The 23,373-nt window shown below is 38.2% G+C and overlaps 1 protein-coding gene across 5 annotated transcripts; it reads right to left on the bottom strand.

Moving 5' to 3' along the window:
• Positions 1–1,680: 1,680 nt before the first annotated feature.
• Positions 1,681–11,664, bottom strand: ZNF518A (zinc finger protein 518A). Of its 5 annotated transcripts, none has more exons than XM_027647806.1 (3): positions 11,537–11,664; positions 9,753–9,871; positions 1,681–7,367 (listed from the first exon to the last, which is right to left on the bottom strand). In XM_027647806.1, exon 3 carries the CDS (start codon positions 7,253–7,255, stop codon positions 2,588–2,590), a length of 4,668 nt encoding a protein of 1,555 aa, XP_027503607.1. In that variant the 5' UTR covers positions 7,256–7,367; positions 9,753–9,871; positions 11,537–11,664; the 3' UTR covers positions 1,681–2,587. The 5 variants fall into 5 exon arrangements, with proteins under 5 accessions (XP_027503607.1, XP_027503608.1, XP_027503611.1 ...); XM_027647807.1 differs by lacking the exon at positions 11,537–11,664 and adding an exon at positions 11,014–11,033; XM_027647810.1 differs by lacking the exon at positions 11,537–11,664 and adding an exon at positions 10,920–10,996.
• Positions 11,665–23,373: the final 11,709 nt, after the last annotated feature.

Here is a 23,373-nt window from a genome sequence, read left to right as displayed (position 1 = left end):
ACAACAAACCACCAAATGCACAAACCCACCAGTATGGGATCACCTATTTTACTATACTCAGTGTTTAATACAGGAAGAAAGGAACGTTTCCTAGATTCTGGACATAAAATAAATTGGCCCTCAGGATGAAGTATGGTATATTAGAAATCCCAGTGCTGTGGATTGAGCAGCCATTACAGAATGAATGAGATGGATGTCCATGGATAAAGTGATATAACAGTGAACTTAGATTGTATAAAGCAACCTTATTTCAACATTTCCTAGTTTTACAGTGTTCTTTTTCACAGCACCACTTAAGGTTACTCAATTCATAGGAAAACAAGCCAGTGAGAAAAAAATTCCAGTGACAATTGTCACTCTCATGATCTGTAAATATAGAGAAATTCTCCTATTCTACATTAGAACTTCAATCTTGATGCTGAGTAATTGTTAACAAAAACTGGTCATCCTTGCTGAAGTGGCACCAAGTAGGTTTAGCAAAAAATTCACTGATATTTTTGCCAAAGAAGGCAAAGGCAATATCCAAAATTCACAGGTTCAGTTTCAGGGTTTATAGGAGAGTAAAATGAGGCAGACAAGAGCTCGATCCTTCTACTCAAAGAAGCTTAACATGGTTTTGTCCTTTCCTAATCCCATTTCTTTCCAACCTACTTCCTCACCACCACACTTTGTCTGCAAAGTTCCTAGCCAAATTATCACCAGAGCTCAAACCCAGCACAAAATTATCCAATTTTGATACAAAACACATACCAGCTCTATGTAATACCAACACACACCAACTTGTAATTCACCCAAACTGTGCTGCCTTGACTGCTTCAGTTGACTCCCATACATAACTCACCAGCTACAAGCGAGTGGGCATCTTCCTACCAACAGACACATAAAGAAAGACAAACGTTATCTAGCCACTGAAGTAATTTTTTTTTAAATCATTTTAACACTTTTTAAAACAGAAGCTGAATTCAGGTTAGTGGACATGCCTATGACATCCATGAAAGACTTCAAACTGTTTCATTGGTAGCAAGGCAATCTTCATTTTCACCTTATGGAAATAGTCACAGAGAACTACTTGGGCTTGTGTACAATCTAAAATCCCCAAGATTTAAATACCCCAGTCCTCTCCAAGCCCAGTACTCAATTTTGGAAGTTTTTCCATCAGTACTTCGGGAAGCTGATTTGCACACCTAAGATGTAATCCTCCCATACTTGGGCAAAAGGTCTGGATGTTCTAGTCTCCTTCATTAACAATCTGAAGGACAAAGCCTCTACACATAATTACTGTGGATAATAAGAACCTCCATCTGTGTACTCTCAGTCACTATGGATATGGACTTCTGTTTACATACCCTCACATAAACATTAAAAAATGTGAAGCATATTCTCTCTTCATCATTATCCCAAAAAGTCTAAGTAGGAAGCCAGGAGGCACCTAAGAACATTACCCTACTGGCTGGTAAAATGAGGGAGATGTGATACAAGCCTTGGTTTTGCCAAACCCCCAGTACCCTAAAAGGCAGTGTATCTGAATAACCAATAGCAGAAAACAAATTACATCCACCTGGGACAAAACTATAATGCAGTTACAGGCCTGAAATTGTGCTTTGCACTTCCCGATACGGGGTTTGTGGCAGACACAGCAAGACAGGAATATTTTCTATAAATGCTCAGGGTCATCTTCTGTAAACACAAGTTGTAGCAAATTTAATAGTGACAAAGTCAATACAGATTAGGAATGTTCACCATTCTTTAACACCATATACATTATGAATATATATACTGTATATTTTCAATCGACTTTATTCTGACTCACCATATTAACACAAACGTAACATTTTATTAATTTATATGAAAATACTTCACTAAGAAAGTAGACAAACTGCACAGAAATAGTACAAGTGTCATGTGCATAGCAATATAGCTTAAAGCATTCACATATGGCTTTGTTTAAATGAAACTGTTGGGGGAATGGCCCTATATAGACCCATGGTTACACAGTTGACATTATGTAAACTGCTTCACATCTTTGAGGCACTTGCTAACAATAGTGTTCAATCCCTGAAAAACAAAATCAAGAGCTAATAAGTGAAAATAACAGAAATCCCAGGATAACAACTGCGTGTATTTGAAAAGATTTTAAAAATTGGTTTTAGTAGTGCATGCACAGAACTGAAAAATGGGGGATGGGGTGTAATTTCTGTGCAAGAATTATACCAAGTAACTGAAAAGTATAAAAATATTTACATGTTTAGAGATTTTTAAATATGTACAGAACAAAAGCCCTGAAGATTCATTCTATAGAATAAAAATATAGCACATAATAGTAGTAATAAAAAATAATATATCTTTTTATGGAATTGTATTTGCAGTTAGTTACAAGTTATTTAAACCACAAAGCTCCTTGATCTTTCTCAAAGCTGATGCCAATAGGGAATATGCTCTTTCTTTTAAAACACAAGCACTTTTCATCATTTTTGAACTTCAGTTACAATACTGACATAAAAAGCAAATCACTTGTGTATCCTAATTCAATTGAATATTTTTTGAAAAACTTTAATGCACGGTATTTAAGTTTTATTTTCTTCACCAGTCATCCTTCCATTAACGAATTCCAATCTCGAGTGGCCTCCATCAGATGTCTCTGTCCATGTCCCACCCAATTATCCTGATTGTCAAATATTCTACCACAAAACCAGCAGCTAAACTTAGCTTTCAAGGTATTATTAGAGGTAGTTTTCACAATCTGGTAATTGTTCTTGCTAGTCTTTTTCAGTGTCAATTTTAAGACAAATCTTTCTTTTACAGGGCTAATAGGTTTTACGGTCCTGTATCTTTTTTGAGAAAAATCATCAGTAGTTCCATCCAAAGGATTGCAGAAGGCTGGCTGCAGAAGCGCTTCAATAGTTCTTTTTGACAATGAAACCTTAAGAACATGTCCCTTAAATTTAGCAATAGTTTTCATTACATTTACAACTTCTGGAACATCTACATCAGGATGGTTAAGCACAACAACTGGTTGGTTTCTCCGAGGGCATTTTACAAGCTGATTAGAATTAAAAGGAAGTAATTTCAGAGTCCTCACAGTTTTTTTTGATGCCCTTTGTTTGTAAGGGCTACCTGATTCACTAACAACTGCAGCTTGATTCTTTTCCTTACACTTTCTGTGCAACATTGCTTTCTTTCTTGGAGGTTCTGGGCAACTAGCCTTCCTTTTACGTTTGAAATTCTTATTTCTTTGCACACCTCGAGTTTCTGAACTTTTAGACCGTGTTTGTTTTAAGCGAGGTTTTACTTTTGCAGTTCTGGTTTGGGTGCTCCATGTTGATTTCTGACAACCAAAGTTATTCCTGTTGTTAGCAGTTATTACTTGTGTACTCTCAATAGAACCTTTTTGCAATCGTGTCCCTGCAGATTTAGTAGAATAAACAGGTTCTACGGGAGGAACACAACATGCTGGATTAGAGCTTGCCAAAGAGGCATTTGCTGGCATTAACCCACCTGGTAAGATTAAGGCATTATTAAAACTAAGATTAGTTTGTTTCTGTGCTAGTGCAGGAGTAAGGAACTGCAAGTTATCTGCCTGTAGTGAGGGCACTGAGTTGCTCACTGACTGAGTGGTATCAGCCAGTGTATGTGAAGTAGGAGGTTTCATTTTCGGCAAAAGCTGTTGTTGCATGGCTCTAGTTTTCTTTGGTTGACAATTTTGATAATGAGCATTATCCTGAAAAAAAATTGGTTTATGAACTACAGGCTTGTTTGGTGTCGTACATTTCAGAAAAGCTCCCTGCTGTCCATCAGGCAAAAGTGCATAAACATCTTGTTCCTGTTTAATTTCCTGTTGGTTTACTGACTCCAAAGAACCAAAGACAGCATCCCGATGCTCTGATAACACTTTCACAGAAGAAATTCCTTTCACAGATGACTCCAATGCATTTGTAGTTACAGGAGGTCCTCTGAATGGCATGCTAGTCAACGAATCATGTGCTGTACTACTTGCTTCCCTATTACAGGAACTTCTTACATTTCCAAAACTGTCATTCTCCCCCTTCATTTTTGAAGTTGATATGGTTATTTTACCGACTTCTCTGGATGCAATTCCCCCTAAAACCTGAGAACTATCATTAGCGGCACTTGTAACTGTTCCAACTGCTCTGCTAAAAGTCAAAATCATTCCAGGTCCCTTATTTGAAACAAAAGATGCAGGTACACCTTTAGTCACGTGCCCATCTGATGAACTGGTTGATGGAAAAAATTTTCCTGAAGCCACCTGTTGTCCAGGCTGGTTAGCAAGGTGCAAAGGAACAAAAAATCCTGATGGAAGAGACTTAAAGAAAAGGGTTTTCTTCTGTTCCTGAAGAACAGGTAAAACTGGCGAAAAGCTGCTGGGATTTTGAGCTGCAGACAGTACTTTCTCTTTTACTAACTGCTGTGTTAAGACTGAATCTGTACAAGTTTTTAGCAATGTACCAGCACCCGGAGTTATGGATAATTTGTCCACATCCTGTGAATCAAATGATGTTCTGGATCTCTGTCTTTCTCTCCCACAACGTGTGCCTTCATTTGTGCTACATCTTGTGTTCAACTCTCTCTTATACAAATGAAAGTCTACATTAGAAGGAGGCCTCTGAAAACCACATGTAGTTGCAGAGCTTTTTAAATGCATGAAGGCTGTATTCCTGGCCTCATGACCAGAAAGCAGCTTGTCAGAATGAAGTTTTACAGAGTTATTTGTCTTGCTGTGGAACTCTTGCTGAGAAGTTGTTTTCACTTTTAACACATCTTGCAGTATCTGTTTTATTTCAGGTGATAAATACTTAGCTGCTTGTTCACTTTGCAATGAGAAAACAGATGTGATTTTAGGCATTAAGAAAGAGTTCACACAATCAGAGGCATTTTCTTGGAATTTCTCAGCTACGTTCTGAAAGCCTTGACCTATGGTAGTGTCCAAATACTGCTGGCCATGATGCTGGTCCTCCATAAAACACTCACTGTCAACACCGCATTTAGACTGGCTTTTAAAAGACACAGAGTTATTTTTAGTGTTTATGTGTTTGTAAGTTTTATCAATATTTGATCGAGCTGACACAACTTTCTCTGCTTTTAAGCCTCTCATCGACTCTGAATATGAAGACGCAGATTCACTCCCACTGTTTTGAAAAGAAACGGTTTTGCTAGATACAAATTCTTTGTGTCTGTCATCTGTTGACATCCGAATGCTACATGGATTATCCAAAGAGTCCACTTTGGAATAGTTGTGAAAAGACAACAACCCTTCCTTAGAAGAATCCACTGAAGTTGAATAATAGAGATTATTAGTTCCATTACTATTATTCAGGCCACCATTTTGTATTTTCAGTTCAGGAAAAAAGGGCATTTTTATAGGGTCACAATGAAGTGTATTTGTCATAGCGGGTGGTAATACCTGAGGATGACTTGAAGGGCTAAAGCTTCCCCATGAGACACTGTTTGGAGTTCCAGCTTTTGTTACCTTGTCACATGGAGGTACAGTTGAGCCCAACTTCATTGGCAAATAATTTGAACTTTTTCCTACAGCTATATTAGAAGGTGCTACAGTTTCAGAAACACTCCTACCATACAATATGGAGTTATTTTGTTTTTCCACTTTTATTTTTCCTGAATGATGTGCAGGACAAGAAAACGGAGGGGAGGTTAATGGGTGAACAGAATTGTTCTTTAAGGTTGACTGATCAGTTACATGTGCTATAGCACCTGAAGACAAACCACAGGGATCAGAAGTCTGTAGCAAAGAAGTTGCAGAACCATCATTAATAGGATCAGCTTTCTGACCCAACAAATACTCATTTTGCTTATTCGTAGGTAGTAATTTTATAACAATATGTTGTTTTCCATCTACCATTTTAAAGCCCATAAATTTAGCGCTGTAATTTGCCGGAACAGATATTTTATTGTTTTTAACCATCAACACTGTTGGTCCATGAACAGCATTTTTCAATAATCCCAGTCCGTAACTTGTTCCATCATCTGCCTTATTGTATTGTGCAGTAGTAGCAGAGAACATTCCATCCATGAAATTACGCTTTTCTGTGTACTTAACTTCATCTTTTTCTTCATTTGTTTCCATGTCTCTCATACACTGGTTCAGCTCCTCAGTATTTGTCTGAATTTTATTCACACTTCTTAGCACTTGTGCATTTTCTTCTCCAGTATTGTCACTTCCACTGCTTATTTCTTTCCGTCTCCAGAGTGCTTTTTTGGATGCTCCTATTTTATACCTTTTCAGCACAAGCTTTAGTCCTGCTGGAGTCTTCACTATTCTTTTTTCATATTTATCCTTTTCCAGTTTTTCTTTAGCAATAAAGTGATCTCTGTGTAAAGCTATGATGTGTTTTAAAAGATAATCTTTCCGTGATGTGCTGTAACTGCAGTAATGACAACCAAAGGAAAACATACTGGTATGAACAAGAAGATGATTTTGGAGCTCCTCTTCTGTAAAGTTTTCTTGATGGCATTTTCCACATTTATAGGGAATCTCTTTATGTCTGTGAATGTGCTGAACAAACGTGCCCACATCGTGCGTAGAAAATGCACATTTTTCACATTGAAAGTGACCGTTTACACAATGCTTTGATATGAAGTGTTTTGTCAAATCCAACAAAGTGTATATCTGTTCATCATTACAGAGCTCACATTTTACCAAAGTGCTACGATGGATGCGTCGATGCTGTTTAAAGGACTGAAAGTCATTCGCTGAGAAGCTGCACATCTCACAAGGATACAAAGGCAACTCGCCATAGTGTAACAGCTGAAAATGTTTCTGCAGATCGTTTGGGCTGTATCTAATGTTATCCTTGCACTTTGTACAAGTGAAATTCAGTATCTTTGCTGCAGTTTTCAACTCTTTTTCAAATTGCACTTCTGGTTTATTTTGCAAGTGGCTTCCCTCTGAACAATCAGGATTGCTTCCGTTTATTTTGTCTAGACTTAAGGACTTCCTTGCAGTTTGCTGCTTACACTGAAAGAGTTTTCTAAACCTATCAACTTCATGTTTCATTAATACTTCATTTGGAATGTTCACCTTGGGTAATTCAATTTTCACATTTTTTAGTCCGTAAGCAAGATTGACATCTAAAATTGCTGGTTGAATCCTCATACTTAAAGGATCATTCACTGGTTCTTTTTCCAAAGTAGTATCTGTAGAACAATTTCTCATAGTACTGTGATTTAAGAAACTAATTTGCTTTTTATCACAAAAAATCTGTTCCTTTTCAGATGACATGATTTTAGGCTTTAATTTTCTTTACGTGAATTCTTGAGATTAGTTTTACTTTCTGCAGCAAATGAGACTACTGCGCTGAGTCAAAGCTCTACAGCTTCCCCATTTCATTCTCCTGAAATTAAAAAACAAAGAAAGTATTACTTTTAAAACTAATGCAATTAGAACACTCATTACAATTCATTAATGAATACATGCCAATCTCAGAAGTTGTTGATTTTTATAACAGCATTTGAGGGAGGGGGGAAGGGAAAGGATGAGGCAAAAAAATAAGCAATAACCTTTGTTTGCTTGCTTGTATTGGGGTTGTTTGTTGGTTTGTTGTTTGTTTCAAAAAACATACATATAAGACTTGAAAAATAAGTCTCAAAGAACAACATCTACTGAAAGATGAAAACACTGAAAATCCATGCCATCAAATTTTGGGGTTTTCCCACCCTGTAAGCATAAGAAATCCCAAGAGCTACTTTTTTAAAATGAAGATTGTATTTATTACTCATTTGGGATTTCAAGCAAACATAAACACTCCTCTGTGACATGGATCAATAACTGAACATAGCTGAAGTGCTAAAAACAAGTCAAATTCAGCAGGATTTGATATTTTCATTACTCAAGTCTGCTACTCTATTAGCAACTAACTATTGTGTTTAAAAAGCAAAGACAAAGAAAAATCACGATCTGACAAAAGATCTACTCCACTAATGGAGACATGACTTTTACCAACACCAAAAAACCCACCACACTGATCTACAATGAATTTTTCATATGCCTGCCTACCTTTAGTACCACACAAGTCTGAAGTAGTCAACAGATAAAAGTTATCTCAGGTTCCTCACCACACTTTTAATCTTTCCAGAACAAGTGCAGGACTGACAACAGTACTCCTCCATGGATTAAAAGGCTCAAAGAGGTACAGTCAGCATCACTGCCTCCCTACAGACTTCATGTCAGTGTTTCCACAACAGGCTGCACCAACCATTTATAGCAGCTCAGGTCTGTGCTCGAACAACGCTCCCACATGTCGACACAGAATCAGCAGAAATGAAACAGCATCAAAAATAACTTAAATTTTGAAAAGCAACAGGGGAAAGGAAGAACTGTTTCTTCACTAGTACAACACTTTTTAGTAAAAACTTTTCCACAGTAGAAGTCACAGAGTCCCTTTCTTCTTTCCTAACAAAATTGTGAGCTGAAATCTGATCAGTGGGTCTCTCTCCACTACTCCTGTGCCCACCCTGAAGCAACGCAGACTTGGAACTCATTAGATCATCTTATTTATTCACATTCAAACTGAAAAAATTATCACAGCCTCTCCCTCATTGTGATGAAGAGCTTCTAGACTGCTTCTAGAGCTCCCAGCCATCATAAGCAACAGTCCTAACGTTTTCCAAATATTTTCCCATAGTCCTATGAGAAGGAAGTATGCAGCATTAGACATGCAAATACCTGACAAAGAAAATGGAGACTGAAAAATTTACAAGTCCATGTTCATGTATCGTGTAGCAAGAAAAGCAAAGCATTTCTTTTTTTAAGCATACCCTTTATTGCATTCTTTGGGAGAAGATATTAGCATTTGTGCACAATTCCTGAATAAGCAAAACAGGAATTGACATTTTACACAGAACCCAATATCAAATAAATTCACTTAACTGTGCTCTCCAGCTATGAGACCTGCAAGACTTCAACTATACACCTGACATTCAAAAAACTGACAAGCCACAGAGATCTACAATCCCTCCTTGGGAATCTTTCCAAATGAATACACTCTGAGTACAGGATTTTTATTTTTCTTTTAACTCAGTGACACACTTCCTGTCTTCCACACCAGAAATTAATACATAGGATACTACCCTACTTTGAGCCTTTGGAAGATGCAACTCATGTGCATTTACACTCCATTTCCACCAAAACATGTGTTATAATGTGTCCCCTTGTCAACAGTAAATCTGTTATTTGAACAGGAGCAAGCTGAACTCCCACATAAAGAAAAGGTAACTAAAAATAACTTAGATTTGTTTGCTTGAAGAACTTTTTTAATACAGATGCAACACAAAGATTACAGGTTGCATGATGCAATACATCATCCTGTCAGTAGCTGCCCATCATTCAGACTAAAATGTTATACTGTCAAAAACTGACACCTGAAGTATATTTACAATTAACATTATAAAAATCAGAAGTGGATAAAATACTGCAAAGAACAAGGCACAGGCTTTTAACATGGGGCCAATGTGGTCCTCAACTGGGCAAAATTTCACTAACTGCATAAAACATTTACGTTTGGCAGAGTCCCAGTTGGGCATATTCAAACACGATCTGAGATCTCCTTTTACTAATTATCCTCATAAATTACGACTTAACTTTGTTATTAGTGGGTTGTATGCAACTATGGACAAGCACCTGCCACATGACAAATAAAAATATTTACCAGAAACAATCAACTGTTAAAAAAAAATCCCAGTGATCTTTAAATGTACATTATCAAAGAAGTCTGACTTACACATTAGGGAAAGACTTGACTTCAGTTCTTCAACAGCTGGGTTTTTTCCACAAACATAGAAGAGGTAAATACGCAAGACTCAGAAAAGGCCACAGTCAGGAGAAATACTAAAAAAAGCTCTGAAAACAAAAAAAGAAAGCTATTTTAAAATGCATAACTGAAAGCTGAAAAGCACAAATCCCTCACAATTTTACATTATGTGCATTTTTAATACATTGAAGACAAAAATAAGTCGTATGTTTTCTCTCAAGGAACACCACCAAATACAGTATCAATATTGTATATATACAATATAACAAGGCCTATCTTAACCTTAGTTTTGCCACTACATCTCAGGCATTTGTAATTGATAAGCATAAACATATGGTAACTTAAAAACAGGACAGAAAGAAGTAACTGGTGCCTCTTTCCATCAAATTTTAACTTGAACTCAAAAGGCATTTATCTTTTCTTCAGCAAAAATATTAATGAATTCTATAGCAAAGACCTAATTAGAAGTTCCTATAAAGTTTTGCAAATCCCTAGAAGGAGGCAGAATATTACCTTCACAGTATCTGAAATAAGGAAGTAGATTTAAAAACAGATACAACGAACACAAACATTGAAAATACATAAGCACGTGCCACAGTTAACTCTCACAAAAGAAAACAAACCAAACCACTAAATACAACCATAAGTAACCACTTGAGGCTCTAAGCCTCAATTTTCTTTCTCCAAAAATGCTCAATCTGTCTGTATTTTGTTTGAAGAAAGTGCACACAGAGAAGAAGTTTCAGCTATATACTTTGATCTAGTGAGAAACAACAGACAGGAGTTAGACACTGCTAAAATAGATAACTTACACAGTTTTTCTATTTCAAACAAAATTCAAAATACATATCCAGGCAGGCAGTATTTTCCACATTTCTGTAAAAACTTACACTTATTTAAACTTTACTTCGGGAAAAAAACCCTGTATTGCAGCACATCGCATGCCTAGTCCCATCCTATGTGCCTGCAAATTTAGAGTGGTGCCTTCATCTCTACCAAGATCTGGTCACATGCAGGGACTAAACAGAACTAGATCTTAAGAAACCCATAGAGCTGGAGCGGTCAGATACGATCTGACAGCACAACGCTGCACTTGCAAAAAAAAAAAAAAAAAAAAAAAAAAAGATAACAAATCACCAGATCACTCTCACGGCTCACAGAGAGACAGACAGACACACGGCGAACTTGCCATTCAGGAACAGAGCAGGGACACTCGGCCAGCCCTGCCCACCTACGGGCACCGCCGCCGCCTCCGCCCGACCGGGGCTGCCGGGGGAGCGGCGGTGCCGGGGTGAGAATCGGGGAGCCCGGGGAGCGCAGGGACGGAGCCCCCGCGCTGCCACCGCCTCAGGGTGCGACTGTGGTCGCAGCGCCGGGCGCTGCCCGCCAGCGCGGTGGGGGCGAGCGGGGCCCTCCCTCCGCTCGCCGGCTCCTCCTCGGGAGCCCCGTAGCACCTCGGGCGGCCCCGGCGGCAGCGCCGCCCCGCGCGGAGCCCGGCGGAGGAACACGGTGCCCGGCGGAGGAACACAGTGCCGCGGACCAGGGGAGCCCGGCATGAAGCGCCCCCGGTTCCGCCCGCCCGCCCCGTGACCCGTCCGCCGCCAGCGGGGCGGCGGGCGAGCACTATTTAATGGTGCCGCGTCCCGCCCCGCCGCGGCTGGTGCCCCCTGCTCCGCCACGGCGCCGCGCCGGGCCGCCGCTCCCGCACGGCTCGGGGACCCCCCGCTCCCGCCCGGTGCCTCCCGCGCAGTTACCGCGGGTCCCGCCGTCGCCCGGCGCGGCGCTGCCGGAGGCCATCACAGTTTCCATCCGGGCACTGCGGTGCGAGCCCGACGAGGGGCGGCCGCGGCGGAGGGATACGCGTTCACCTGGGGGCGACGGACGGCGGCCGCCGAGGGCCAAGGCGGGCGGGGCGGCACCGCCCCTGCGGGACCAGCACCCAGTGACCCCGCTGCCTTCCTCCTCCTCCCCTTTCTCTTCCTCTTCCTGTTCTCCCCTTCCTCCTTCTTCTCCACCTCGGGCGTTGTGCACATGGCACGGCCAAGGGCACCGCCCATCGTTCCCTTGACTGTTTCAGCGCTTCCCTGTGCCCAAGGGTGTGTTTGGGCCCATGGCGCTGGGCAGGGAGAGCTGATGCTCCTCCCAAAGGAAAGAACTGGCCCAGGCTCTTCGTGCCTCACTCAATACATGAGTTTGCTGACCTGCATAGACACAACAGTGGACAGGATATATAGGGGATATCTGTAGGAAATGTCAGCAGTTAAAGCATCCAGGACATTATATATGTGCATGGGATCAGTTGATGTGTTTTAATATGCTCAAGATAATAAAAAATCAAAGCTGAAAATCAGTACGAAGTACTTGTCTCGTTGGAGCCACAGTATCATTGCTGCTTAGAGGTGGGATAAACAGCACTTGTTATTAGCAGTGTGCGCTTCGCGTTTGTGCTGAGTTTTAATGCACGTGATCACCCAAAGGTCGCCAAGGAGGATGAAGGAAAGGGAGAGGTAATAAAATTCAGATGCACCATGACCACAAAAGGGCGAATGCCTGTGGCAGAAATAGACTGTAAAGATGAATTATGATTGAAGAGGTCATTGAAAAGGAAATCCTTGTGAAACCATGTTCAGAAATCAAAAGCAAAGGGGAAAAAGGTTTCCCAGAGGAAAAGGCCTAAACCATCTCATGAACAATTTAGCTGAGCAATGTAGCTAAACTTTCCTTGTGGCATCTAGTTGCAACAAAGTTTAATAAGTGCACTTTTTACTCATGATTAAATATGAGAACAAGAAGAAGTGTTGCTGTCTTTGTTCATGCATAGAATAAGGATAAATTAAACATAAATATATTTTTGATTCCTTGTTCTAACTGACATCACTTATTTCCCTTGTGTCCTAGACTGTAACAGAAAATTAATAGGAGCCATTTTGGCGTGGGGTTTTTGGCCCTAAAAAATGTCTTCAAGAAAAGAATTATATCACTGAATGTTCTACTACACCCAAATGAAACAATCCATGCCAAAAGCAAGCAGGGAAATGTATTCTGGTTTCTAATTCATTACACATTTCTGAGTAGTCAGAAGTGGAGATTGTACACACGTACTGTAGTGTTTGGAGGATTTGAAAACTTAACTACAGCTGAAGAAATAAAAAAGAAATGTCATAGTTCTGGTAGCAGCCCTAAAGTCAGAAAAAGAATTATCTGTGAAAATCCTCAGTCTAATGAGCAGCTACAGTATCAAATTTGTGTTAGAATGCTAGTATTCCTAATCTGAAATTAAAATATACGTCATGCTGTCAACTACTAATCCCAACAAATTCACATATAAGATGGAAACAAACGTTTTATCTGTATTTTATCACTTTATTATTCAAATTTAGAACATGTATGGATATCAAGCACAAAACAAAAAAAGAAAACCTGTGAGATAACACCAGCAGGAGAGAAGAAAAAAGAAAGGTTATTTAATTTTATCTAATTTATCACATACATTGAAATTCTTTATAGCACAAGAGGAACCAAAAATTACACCAAAACACACAATCTAACAGTAAATTCCTATTGGGATTAAATCTGTATAAGAATATATGGGGAAAAAATGGTGACAGTACAGTGAAAAACTACAACAATGGGCAACCCCACCAAAAAGATTGACTTTCTATAGTAGCTTCTCCCAAAATTCATGAGAGTCAGCATCCACAAAAATGCTCCCCAAAATTTCTCAGTAACAGCAATAGTCTACAGCCTTCCCATTTGCAGGAGTGCTAGGAACCCCTTACAAACTATGAAATGAGAGGCTGCCTTATCACCAAAGAGAGAACCGAGGAAAGCAACCACTGCCTTTTTACAAAGCTCAGAATAGAAACTAAACAAAAACCCATCTAGGAAATCCAAGGAAGGTCAAAGTCTTCTCAAGTGGTACAGAAACAATCCTGATGCTGGCAGTTGAAGCTCATGTGACATCAGGTGTGAATTGTGACAGAGCACACGAATGCAAACTTACATATTTCTAAGTACTTTTATTTTATCCCTAGAGTATGATTTGTTTGAGGCGTCATCACACACTTTTATTTCAAGGGTCTTTCCAGGACCAATGAATGCTGCATGGTGACTAAAATAACTCTCTGTTATTTTTCCTGAAGACAGGGATCAGACATGATACATCTGGATATCCAGATGCACAGTATACACACATCACTATTAAATTCTCAAGTTCTTACAAATTAAGGACTGAATCTATATAATATTCTAGTACTTCATTCTTTTTCAGAAGATAAATTGATTTTGGTCCACTTTACTATGTGACATCCCGTGAAAATGATGTTCAATCACAAGACAATCTATGTTCTGTAAAACACGATATCCCACAACAGTTATTAAAAAAAAGATTGCTGTGACATCTGCAGTCAGTTTGGGGTTTGGTGTTGGTTGGCTATTATCTCCAGAAGCATATGTAAGCTGTGTAGTATTTTGGAAGCTTTAAAGGTATTTATACTGTCCCAGTGTGCATAACATCACATTATTCTGTGCATCTGAAATAGCAAACAACGGCAGGGCTTCCCACTACATGTGTCATTAGTAATAGTCTGTTATAAGTTGGTAGAGCAATTAAGTGCAAATAAGTAGTCTTTATAGTGTGATTTTTACTATTGTTTCTATTAATTCTGTATTTCTAATGTTTTAAAATTGAAAACTTAATGCTTTACGTTGGTGTTCACAAACAATAGGAGTACTACATCCCTGGTTTCATTTAGATATCCAGCTTATTTATGGATAGTGGGATGGATTGGAACAATTTATTTTATAATCTGCTAGACTCTCAGAAATTATTTATCTCAGATATTTATCTACACCAAATAAATGGGTCTGATGGAAGTATTTCCTCAGAAACACTTGGGGAAAAAAAGTATTCCATTTTCAAAAGTGTGTGCTAAGGCAAATACATGGATGATAAATGATTCTACGGACTCTTCATTTTCTAAAGAAAACTACGTCTTTTTAATGTGAAGTTGCTCAAGCATTTGCCTGAAATTACTGAATTTGGTCACACAGCTTCTTTCTGAGTTAGAAATAATAAAGTGTTGCTGCTAGTGTGTTCCATTTATGAATTACAAGAAAGTGGAACTACCTGGCTAAAAGTGAAAACATTGTTTCAGTTAGATTTTCACATCTGTGATTATTCACATTATTCTTACATGTAATAGCAAAATCTCAAAAAGTTTTTTGATCTATGGCAACTTTTAGTCTTCATTCTCTCACATTTTTTGCTCAATCTAACATGAATTTAAACAAATAAAGTTTATAAAATACCATATAATAAATTAATATATTCATGTATTCTGTGCTTTCTTTAGTGTTTTATCACTTTGCTCTGTAAGGACATAAAAGTTATTAGTAAATAGTTCCTTTGTTCAGCTCATAAATCCTGTAAAAAAATTGGTGTCCCACATGCCTTCTTCTATTCTTTCACTTAAAGTGAAAGAAAGTTACATCTCAGACATAATCACGCAGTCCTTTCATTCTTTATTGCATTACAACTCCTGGCTGTGGTCATACTGGCCTTGCTACTGTTCATTTTGTTCTATAATCTTTTTCTACTGATACTTTTGAGACAATTTGACAGTCTTTCACACATATTTCATAAAGCAGAGTTTTAATGTAGAAACCTCCACAAGTCTGTTCTTACAGATGCAAATTCATTTTGGGTTTTCTTCTGTAGTTTGAAATTCTGAGTGCTTATCTTATAACTTGTTCATCTGGTGGCTGTACAGATTTTCTGGAAGAGTTCTTGTTTCTGAGATTTTTCTTATGATGTGGGATAAATCATTCCTTAATTATAGCAAATAAAATTCTGAATCACACTGTGGGTTTTAGTGAATAAAACTTAATCTCATGCATTTTTCTATTTCAGCATTTATTAAATATATACTTTATAGAATATAATTAATTGATATTTCTTTCCTGGATTTTATGTAATAAGATTATAAACCATATCCTTATGTACTGCTTGGCAGCTACAGCTACTACTTAGTATCACCAGAAAAGCTGAAGTGATTATCTGTTTCTCCAGAAGAGAGCATGTTCTGAAAATGTCCATGAAAAGTATATAAAAAAATATGTCTGTCTTCATGGTACAACCAGGTGGGCAATATCACAAATAGCAGAGGCTGGAAATTCATGGGGAAGGAACCAGGGACTAAACGTACTTAGATGTAGGAAAATTATGTTTAGGAATTTACAGACCTTACTTAGCCTTGATCTCTTATTATATCTTTACCTGCACATCTATAGCAATATTGCAACAGTGAAAGAAGCCAACAAGTTAGTTTTCTTTGTGGATTTCACGGAGCAAATCAGTCTTGGAGCTGTCTAAACCATAAATGTTGAAACTTCAGGAATAAAAGTTGAAATAAAAACAACTACAGCATTCAGTCTAACATAAATTTAAATTAGGTTCTCTTTCTACATGAAAGAGCCTACACCATGCCAAAATTTGTTGATGACAACAAGTTTTTCAACTCTTCAGCTGGGGAAATAGCAGCATTTGCCTTCCTTTTCTACAGCTCTGTTGGAATCTGCTTTTGGCCAGATGATGCTCTGCTAAATAGACTCCATACATCAGTTTCCTATGTTAATTATTTTAATACATCCACCAGATGGACACATCCAGTTAAGAGGCCCTGTTATAGCTGGATATCCTACATACACTTATTCTCAGCACACCTTTTTCAAGTACAATTTTTGATCATACTGTTGTACAAGTGAGAGAAATTCTTAGGAAGTTATTGAGTGTTCTTTGGAAACTTGTGGAGAAAGCATCTCTCTGCCTTTTCAGTATGTGAAATGAGTAAGAGACTTTTTTATTGTTATAATTTGGGAATGGAGGAGTGTTTCCAGAGAGGAAAAGGAAGAGAAATGTGTAAACAAAAAGTTTTAAAAGTTTATCACTGTATTTATTTACCACATGTAACTCAATTACTATTAATCTGCTAAAAGATGTGATTCACCATCATGAATAGCTTGCATTGGTAAAAGAACTAGAAATTTTACGTATCATGTTTTTTGATTAGGCTATACTAAAGTTGCTGTCCTTGGAGAATATTTTAATCTCACTAAAACTAAAGTTTGCATGGTTAAGTGAAGATCAGACTTGACTCATTATAATTTTAGTCTCAATGTTTACAAGTGTCTTCAGGATCGTGAGCAGTCCAAGCTGAAACAAGTTCAGGCAAGCTAACTTAAAGCAGAAACTAGGGCTGGAAAAGAAAGAGGCAAAACCTAGGAACCAAGGCTGAACAGATGAAGGGCAAGATTAGGAACTAGCACTTAGTAGGAGGAGGAACTAGGACAAGGTCTAGAAAGCAGAAAATTGGATCAGGATTGTAGACAGAAACTAACGCTCAAGAGCAAGAATCTAGAGCACAATTACAACTAAAAGGCATTAAGCCTCCCAGAGCATCCTGCCCTATCTCATATATATTGAGACAGGTTATACCAACCAGCTGTCTCAGAGGTGAGGCCATTACCCTTTGGAAAACTAGTTACAGCCAGATGACTAAGAAAGATTACCTGAACTGACATCTTGACTTTACAGCTTTCAATGACAGCTGAGCTAGCAGGATGTCTTGAGTGACATGACCATCTTCTTCATCATCAGATACTAACGACTTCAACATTCTTTTTATCAGTAGTGAAGCAACATATGAGCAATAAACTGGAAAATAATTTTCCAGATGAGATGAGAAACTAGTAGACCCAGAGAAGTTTGAATCAAAGCGAACTGCAGTGATCTCTTAATGCACAGAAATGCTGAGAAAACAAGATCAACCTCAAGCCTTTCTCTAAATGGGGAAGATTTTACTCTTGGTAGAAAACTAACTAGAAATCACACACCATTGCACATACTGTCCTGATGCAACATTACATAATACATCCTGAGTACTGGTCTGGTTTTCTTTTGCAAGGCTGGTGCTAATTTCCGTTTTGGAAGGTGCAGATAAACTGAAATATCTAAACCACCAAGTTGTTCTATGCCACAACATAAGGTATGGCATTACAAATTCTATAACACTACAACTTCTGTCCCCTTTTTTGCATTTCTAATAGTTATGAGTACCTGTTAGTAGAGCCCTCCCACGAGTTTTTACCATCTAGGCACACATGTCCATACCTACACACTTCAGCTCAAGTTGTTTACCCTCTCTGCCTCAGTGCATCCATCAGTTGGAGTGAAGGAGTATGCTCATGGGGGTCCTAAAGCATTAGTTATTTATAAGGTTAATATGGTTTTTTCAACAGCTTTGTACAGTCTTTGATATAAATTAGGAAATTCTTGAGTTTCTTTTTCAAGAACTGTGTGACATTTTGCATACATCTTTTTTCCCATGAATATTAGCAGTACTTCCTGCATTTCAGTCTGAGATACATACATACACTTCACACCACAATCAAATGGGAGAAGTAAACAACATTCAGGTATGAGTGTTTGCTTCCTGTAGGATTCTGTGGAAATCACAGAGATATCTCCATGTGGAATAGGACACAACTTGTTTCCTCTTAGCTGCTTGAACAATAACTTCCATTCTAGTCACTGCTGATAAACCTCTCCTAATGAAAACTGTACCAACCTTGAATCCTTTCTTTTCCTCAGATACCTTTATACTTTTTTGTACCTCTATTATATCACCACATGTGGAATTCTATCTGGATCTTCTAGGAATTGCTCTGAAGATGTCTCAAAATGGTATCAAGTTAGACATTGGCAGAAATCTCTCCAGTTTTATCCAATTTTGATCCATTTCATTGGCTCCCTACAAGGTTTCAAATGGATTTTAAAGGATTATTCTTAGACTAAAATCTAATAATCTATTGGTTTAATATAGTCAACAATTCTTAAATTTTGTGTCATCTTGAATCTTTAGCTAGCAGATCCTCTACTGCACTCCAGGTCTGACAAAGACAGCAGCACAACAGAGTTTCTCTGCATAGCCCCACAACTATGTCATTGCATTTAATCTTCTCTAATCACTGTGCAAATGAGTCCCATTTCTATATTCATTCATCTTTGGAATTTTTGCTGAGATTATTAATATAGAGTGGTAGCTTTCGAAGAGTGGAGATAGAGATTGTAGGAGTCCAAGCCATATAGTACTAGACTAACTCTGAAGTAGGAATTTACCATGGATAACCCTTCATATGCCATCCTCAATCCCTTGATAAACTGCATATTCTCTTTCTAGCTATCTCAAAAGGTGCATTGGAGACAGCAGGTGCCAGGTTGCCTTTTAATTGCACCCCATGGCTTTGGATTTCACAGCCTAATGGCAGGAGATCAGTTACACTGTGTTGACATAGTTTAGCAACAAGCTAAATAAAGACATTTTTGTTTCTCTGGCTCCTTAATCCTTGTGAGAAGTGTTGGCTATTATTTTAGTTCTGTGCCCCACGAGGCTTTCCAAGTTTTCCAGTCTTGTACATTGTACCCATTCCTATTTACAGAAACAGGGCAGACTACTGGTGTGAACATGTTTGTTGGTTTGTAATGAAGTGTCTTTGTATTGGGGAAACTAAGCCTTTAATTAAAACCAGCTGGCACTATAAACTGTTTCATGCTCCATAATACTTGCCATGGTTTTCAGTTAGAGATATGTAAAATCAGGGGTTTTTCTTCATCCTAACTGAAAATTCTGTTGCTGGTTTTCTGCTTAAAGGTGGAGTGCTCCATCCCCCCCAAGAGATGAGTAAAACAACTACATTATAACACTTTTTTATCCCAAATGCTGCAGCATTTGCCTCACAGAGGGTTTTACAAAAGAAAAAATAAACCATGTGACAGCCATCTTGTTACTGTTTCTGCATTTCCAATCAGCCAATTTCTTTGAGTTATAATAAATGTAAATACAGAGTCCAAAAATGTCAGCAAATATCATGCTTCTCCATAGCATGTGTATGGACAGTTGATAAGGGAGAGTGGTCAGATGAGCACAGTTCTGAGACATAAGAGATCAAGAAGAGAAGTACAACATTGCCATTAAAATAATATCTCCCATAAGCAAAATCCAGTCATAATTATTTTACATTTCAGTTATGAGTTAAGCTTTGCTACTGCTATTTCATTATTTCCATTCTCATTAAATCTATTCTCCCAAATTAAGTGAGTATGCCCACAACATTGTGTTTGTGAAATTGCAAATATGAACCTGTTAAGTATTTGCAGAAAGAGACTAGAGTGATTAATAAGGCAAAAGATTAGGAGCGAGGCCAATCTGGGTCCTAATCCCAGCTGAGCCACTTATGGTGTAACCTTGGAGAAGTTACTTGACCTTCATGTTTCTCAGCAAACTCTGCTGGAAATTGGATACCAGCTGGACCTCAGAGGATACCAGACACGTCTGCTGAACTCTTCCCAATTAGCAGCGTTAGAATAACAGTGAACAGGCTTGCATTACCATTGTGGGGTACTATGCACATAAATACAGTCAAGGATTAATGACCTTCTTTCCCTTTCCTGAAAGGGCTAAACTGATCTTAAGAGGTGACCTACGCACTACATGCCCTGTCCAATTGTTGGCTATATCAAACATTAAAATAATGGTGCATAGGAGGCAATTAAGACTTAAAAAGATTCCAACTCTTCCCTTCCACCAAGCATTCTTCTGCACTTCCAGCAAGGACATTTAGCAGATTATCTGATTAGTATGATTAGATTTATAGGCCCAGACTCTGAGCTGCATCCATTATGAACTATCTGCGGTTCTTTAATATGGAATCAGTTCTAGGCAACTGGAAAAGGCAAGTCCAAGAATTGGTAATCCCTTAGCTGAAGTATCAGTCTGGCCACATTTACCCCAAATGCACCTGCCAATGATCCTATGCCAGCGACTTTATATCATAAAGAAATTCCTATTGTCAAGTGTATCCCAAAGTCCTTTCAAACAACTAAGTTATTTTCCTGAACTGAGCCTAAATTTTCCACTGGTACGCTGGTAATATTTGTTCTGCTTTTATTAAAAAAAAAAAAAAGGAAACAAAATAAAAAAAAATGAGATAAAGGAAAGCAAAAACACAAAGCACACCAGTCCCACATAATCCTCAGACCTCACAGTTCACTGAAGGGAGGATAGTGAGAAGAAGAGTGTGCTCAATATGACTGCCATTATATATAATTCAGACATGGTTTCATGGAGGTATCAATAAAAGAAAACTCAAAAACCTAATACATAAACATGGAAGTAATTTGAAAACAATAATGATAAATCAGCACCATATTATCGTATGAAATCTTCCATATTTCCTACAAAAGAGAAGATGGTTCTCCATAAATAATTAGAACAGTAGCTAATTTGGTACAGTATAATAACTAATACAAAATGTCAAAATTATCAAATTGTGAAGAAGCTGTGATGTGCAGGCTTAAATAAAATATCCAGCATTTTGGTTTTTATTGCAGTCCTCGGTCAGTATATTTGTTGGTTTTTTTGTTTATTCACAATGGTATAGAGCTGTAATTTCCAAAACAAATACACAGCACCTTTCTTACAAAAAAAGTCTTTGAAACTCCTCTGTGTGACAATACATGCCCCTTTAAGCCTTGTGGGGGAAGGAGAGTAGGGAATTCTGACAGATAACTGCTATTGTGTTGCAAAGTTCTCCATCCATTATTTACTGTTCTATTACTTTACAACCAAATTATTTTCCAGCAGAGCAATGGAGACATACACATCTTTGAATGCAGTCTTGTTGTTAGTGCTTATTTGTCTGCTAAATAAAAAACTAATACACCTATCTTACTTATTTTATGTCCTCTCTGTATGGGATCATGTAGGGCCATAAAAGACCTCAGTTGTTCAGTTTAACCAACAGATAACTTATCTAAATATGCAGACACAACACAGATGCAAATACTATACCAGCAAAGAAAAAGTAGAGAAGAAATGATGTCCAGATGTCCACAGTCTGATAGGATTTTTTCTGCAGTTGGTGCAGCTCATGCCTCATCAGTTTTTCCTCTACACCAGGACCACCAGGTCAGCAGGATCTGCTGGTAAATTTTGCGAGAATCAGCTCTTCAGGGAAGCAGATAACATCTCAAGGTTTGGCACTCAGCATCACATCTTAGATGGAAAATGTGCTGGCACATTCCTGCTGCTTTCCAAGAGATCTGGTGAACATCTACAAACATAGGATCTCTACAGGAACATGGGAAAATTTCACATTTCTGCAGTGTTCGGAAGTCCCAGTAAAATGTATCCAGGGAGATAAACCAAACTCATCTTCTAGGAGGCCCTCCTTTTCAGTGTCCCATTGCCATGATATAGTTCACAGCAAAATCTGACATTTGGTAGGCACTACATTGTCTATGTCAGAAAAGGTGCAAGTGCTATCTATTGAGTTGTGGTAGCAGTTATTCCACCTTTCAAATTCATAATTTTCCACCTTGTTCTACACCTGACTGAGAAACTCTCAGAAAGAACTCGTGCCCTATTCCTAACTCATATCCCTGATCAAAGCAAGGAAGAATTTTAGCCTTTGCCAATGCAACTAGAAAAATTAGATACATATACTGCAATCTTGTTCTCATTAAAACCAAAGAGTATTTTATGCTTGAAGTTTAATCAGGTAGAACTGGTTCTGAAAGACTTGGTATATGATTTAGAGAATTAAAGGATACTAAATTGCCATTCCCAAGGACACCAAGAGTAGAATTAATCCAAAATAAATAGGATATGTCAACTGGAGATGCCTGTTTTCTCCATTAACTATAGACCAAATGTAAACAACTATTTCTTAATTAGGTATTTAACCATTAGATAACTAAAGGTACCTGGGCCAAGCACCATCTTTAATGGAATAAGAACACAGTAATGCACATGCACACACACTGATAGCATCACTTTTTAGAAGCCATCTTCCATCATTTGGTGTGAAGGCTTCAGTCTTTGGCTGAATGTCTTGCAAAAGTTCAGTCAGAAATGAGGATCAGGTTAGGAAATGTTTAAACAAATCGGACATACAGTCCCTGGCACCTGACAGGATGCACCCTCTGAGTGCTGAAAGAGCTGATTGAAGCCATTACAAGGCCACTTTTGATAACTTTTGAAAAGTTTATAAAGGAATTAATCAAAATTAAAACAGTCAAAAACTTAATAATTGAACTATCTAAGACATTTAAACATGTTATTTCATCCATCTCAACAAAAGTGTTTATCAGTGAAGATTTTTTTTATAAAAAGTTTATTAGCAGAGATTTTTTTATTTAAAAAGTCAGTGTTTAAACAGTAGTTTATAGCAGCAACACTTTGGACCAACTCTGCTTTTAAGTGTTGATTGGATGCTGGATTGCTGACATAGGTGTGATCAGATTAGTTCCTTGGATGGACCTGCAGAAATGTTTGGTCAGGATTCTATAGTCGTGACGGTTAATCTGTTATTTTGTCCTAATACTTATATTTCTTGAAGTGAAAACAGCAGCTAAGCTGCCACTGAACCCCTTAATTTAGCTCCACTGTGCATATGCAGCCCTTGCTCCAGTTTCAGAGAACAACTATGGATTTGAGTAGAGCTGTGTGGAGAGGGATAACGTTGTCTGTGA

This window comes from Corapipo altera, unplaced genomic scaffold, assembly GCF_003945725.1.
Source record: "Corapipo altera isolate COAL_440 unplaced genomic scaffold, ASM394572v1 56, whole genome shotgun sequence".
NCBI classification, from domain to species: domain Eukaryota; kingdom Metazoa; phylum Chordata; class Aves; order Passeriformes; family Pipridae; genus Corapipo; species Corapipo altera.
Note: the sequence above shows the minus strand (reverse complement) of the source record. Positions and strands in the feature narration are given on the sequence as shown.

Excerpts from the sequence above, each read along its gene's own strand:
- ZNF518A (XM_027647806.1), bottom strand. The coding sequence starts at position 7,255 with ATGTCATCTGAAAAGGAACAGATTTTTTGTGATAAAAAGCAAATTAGT.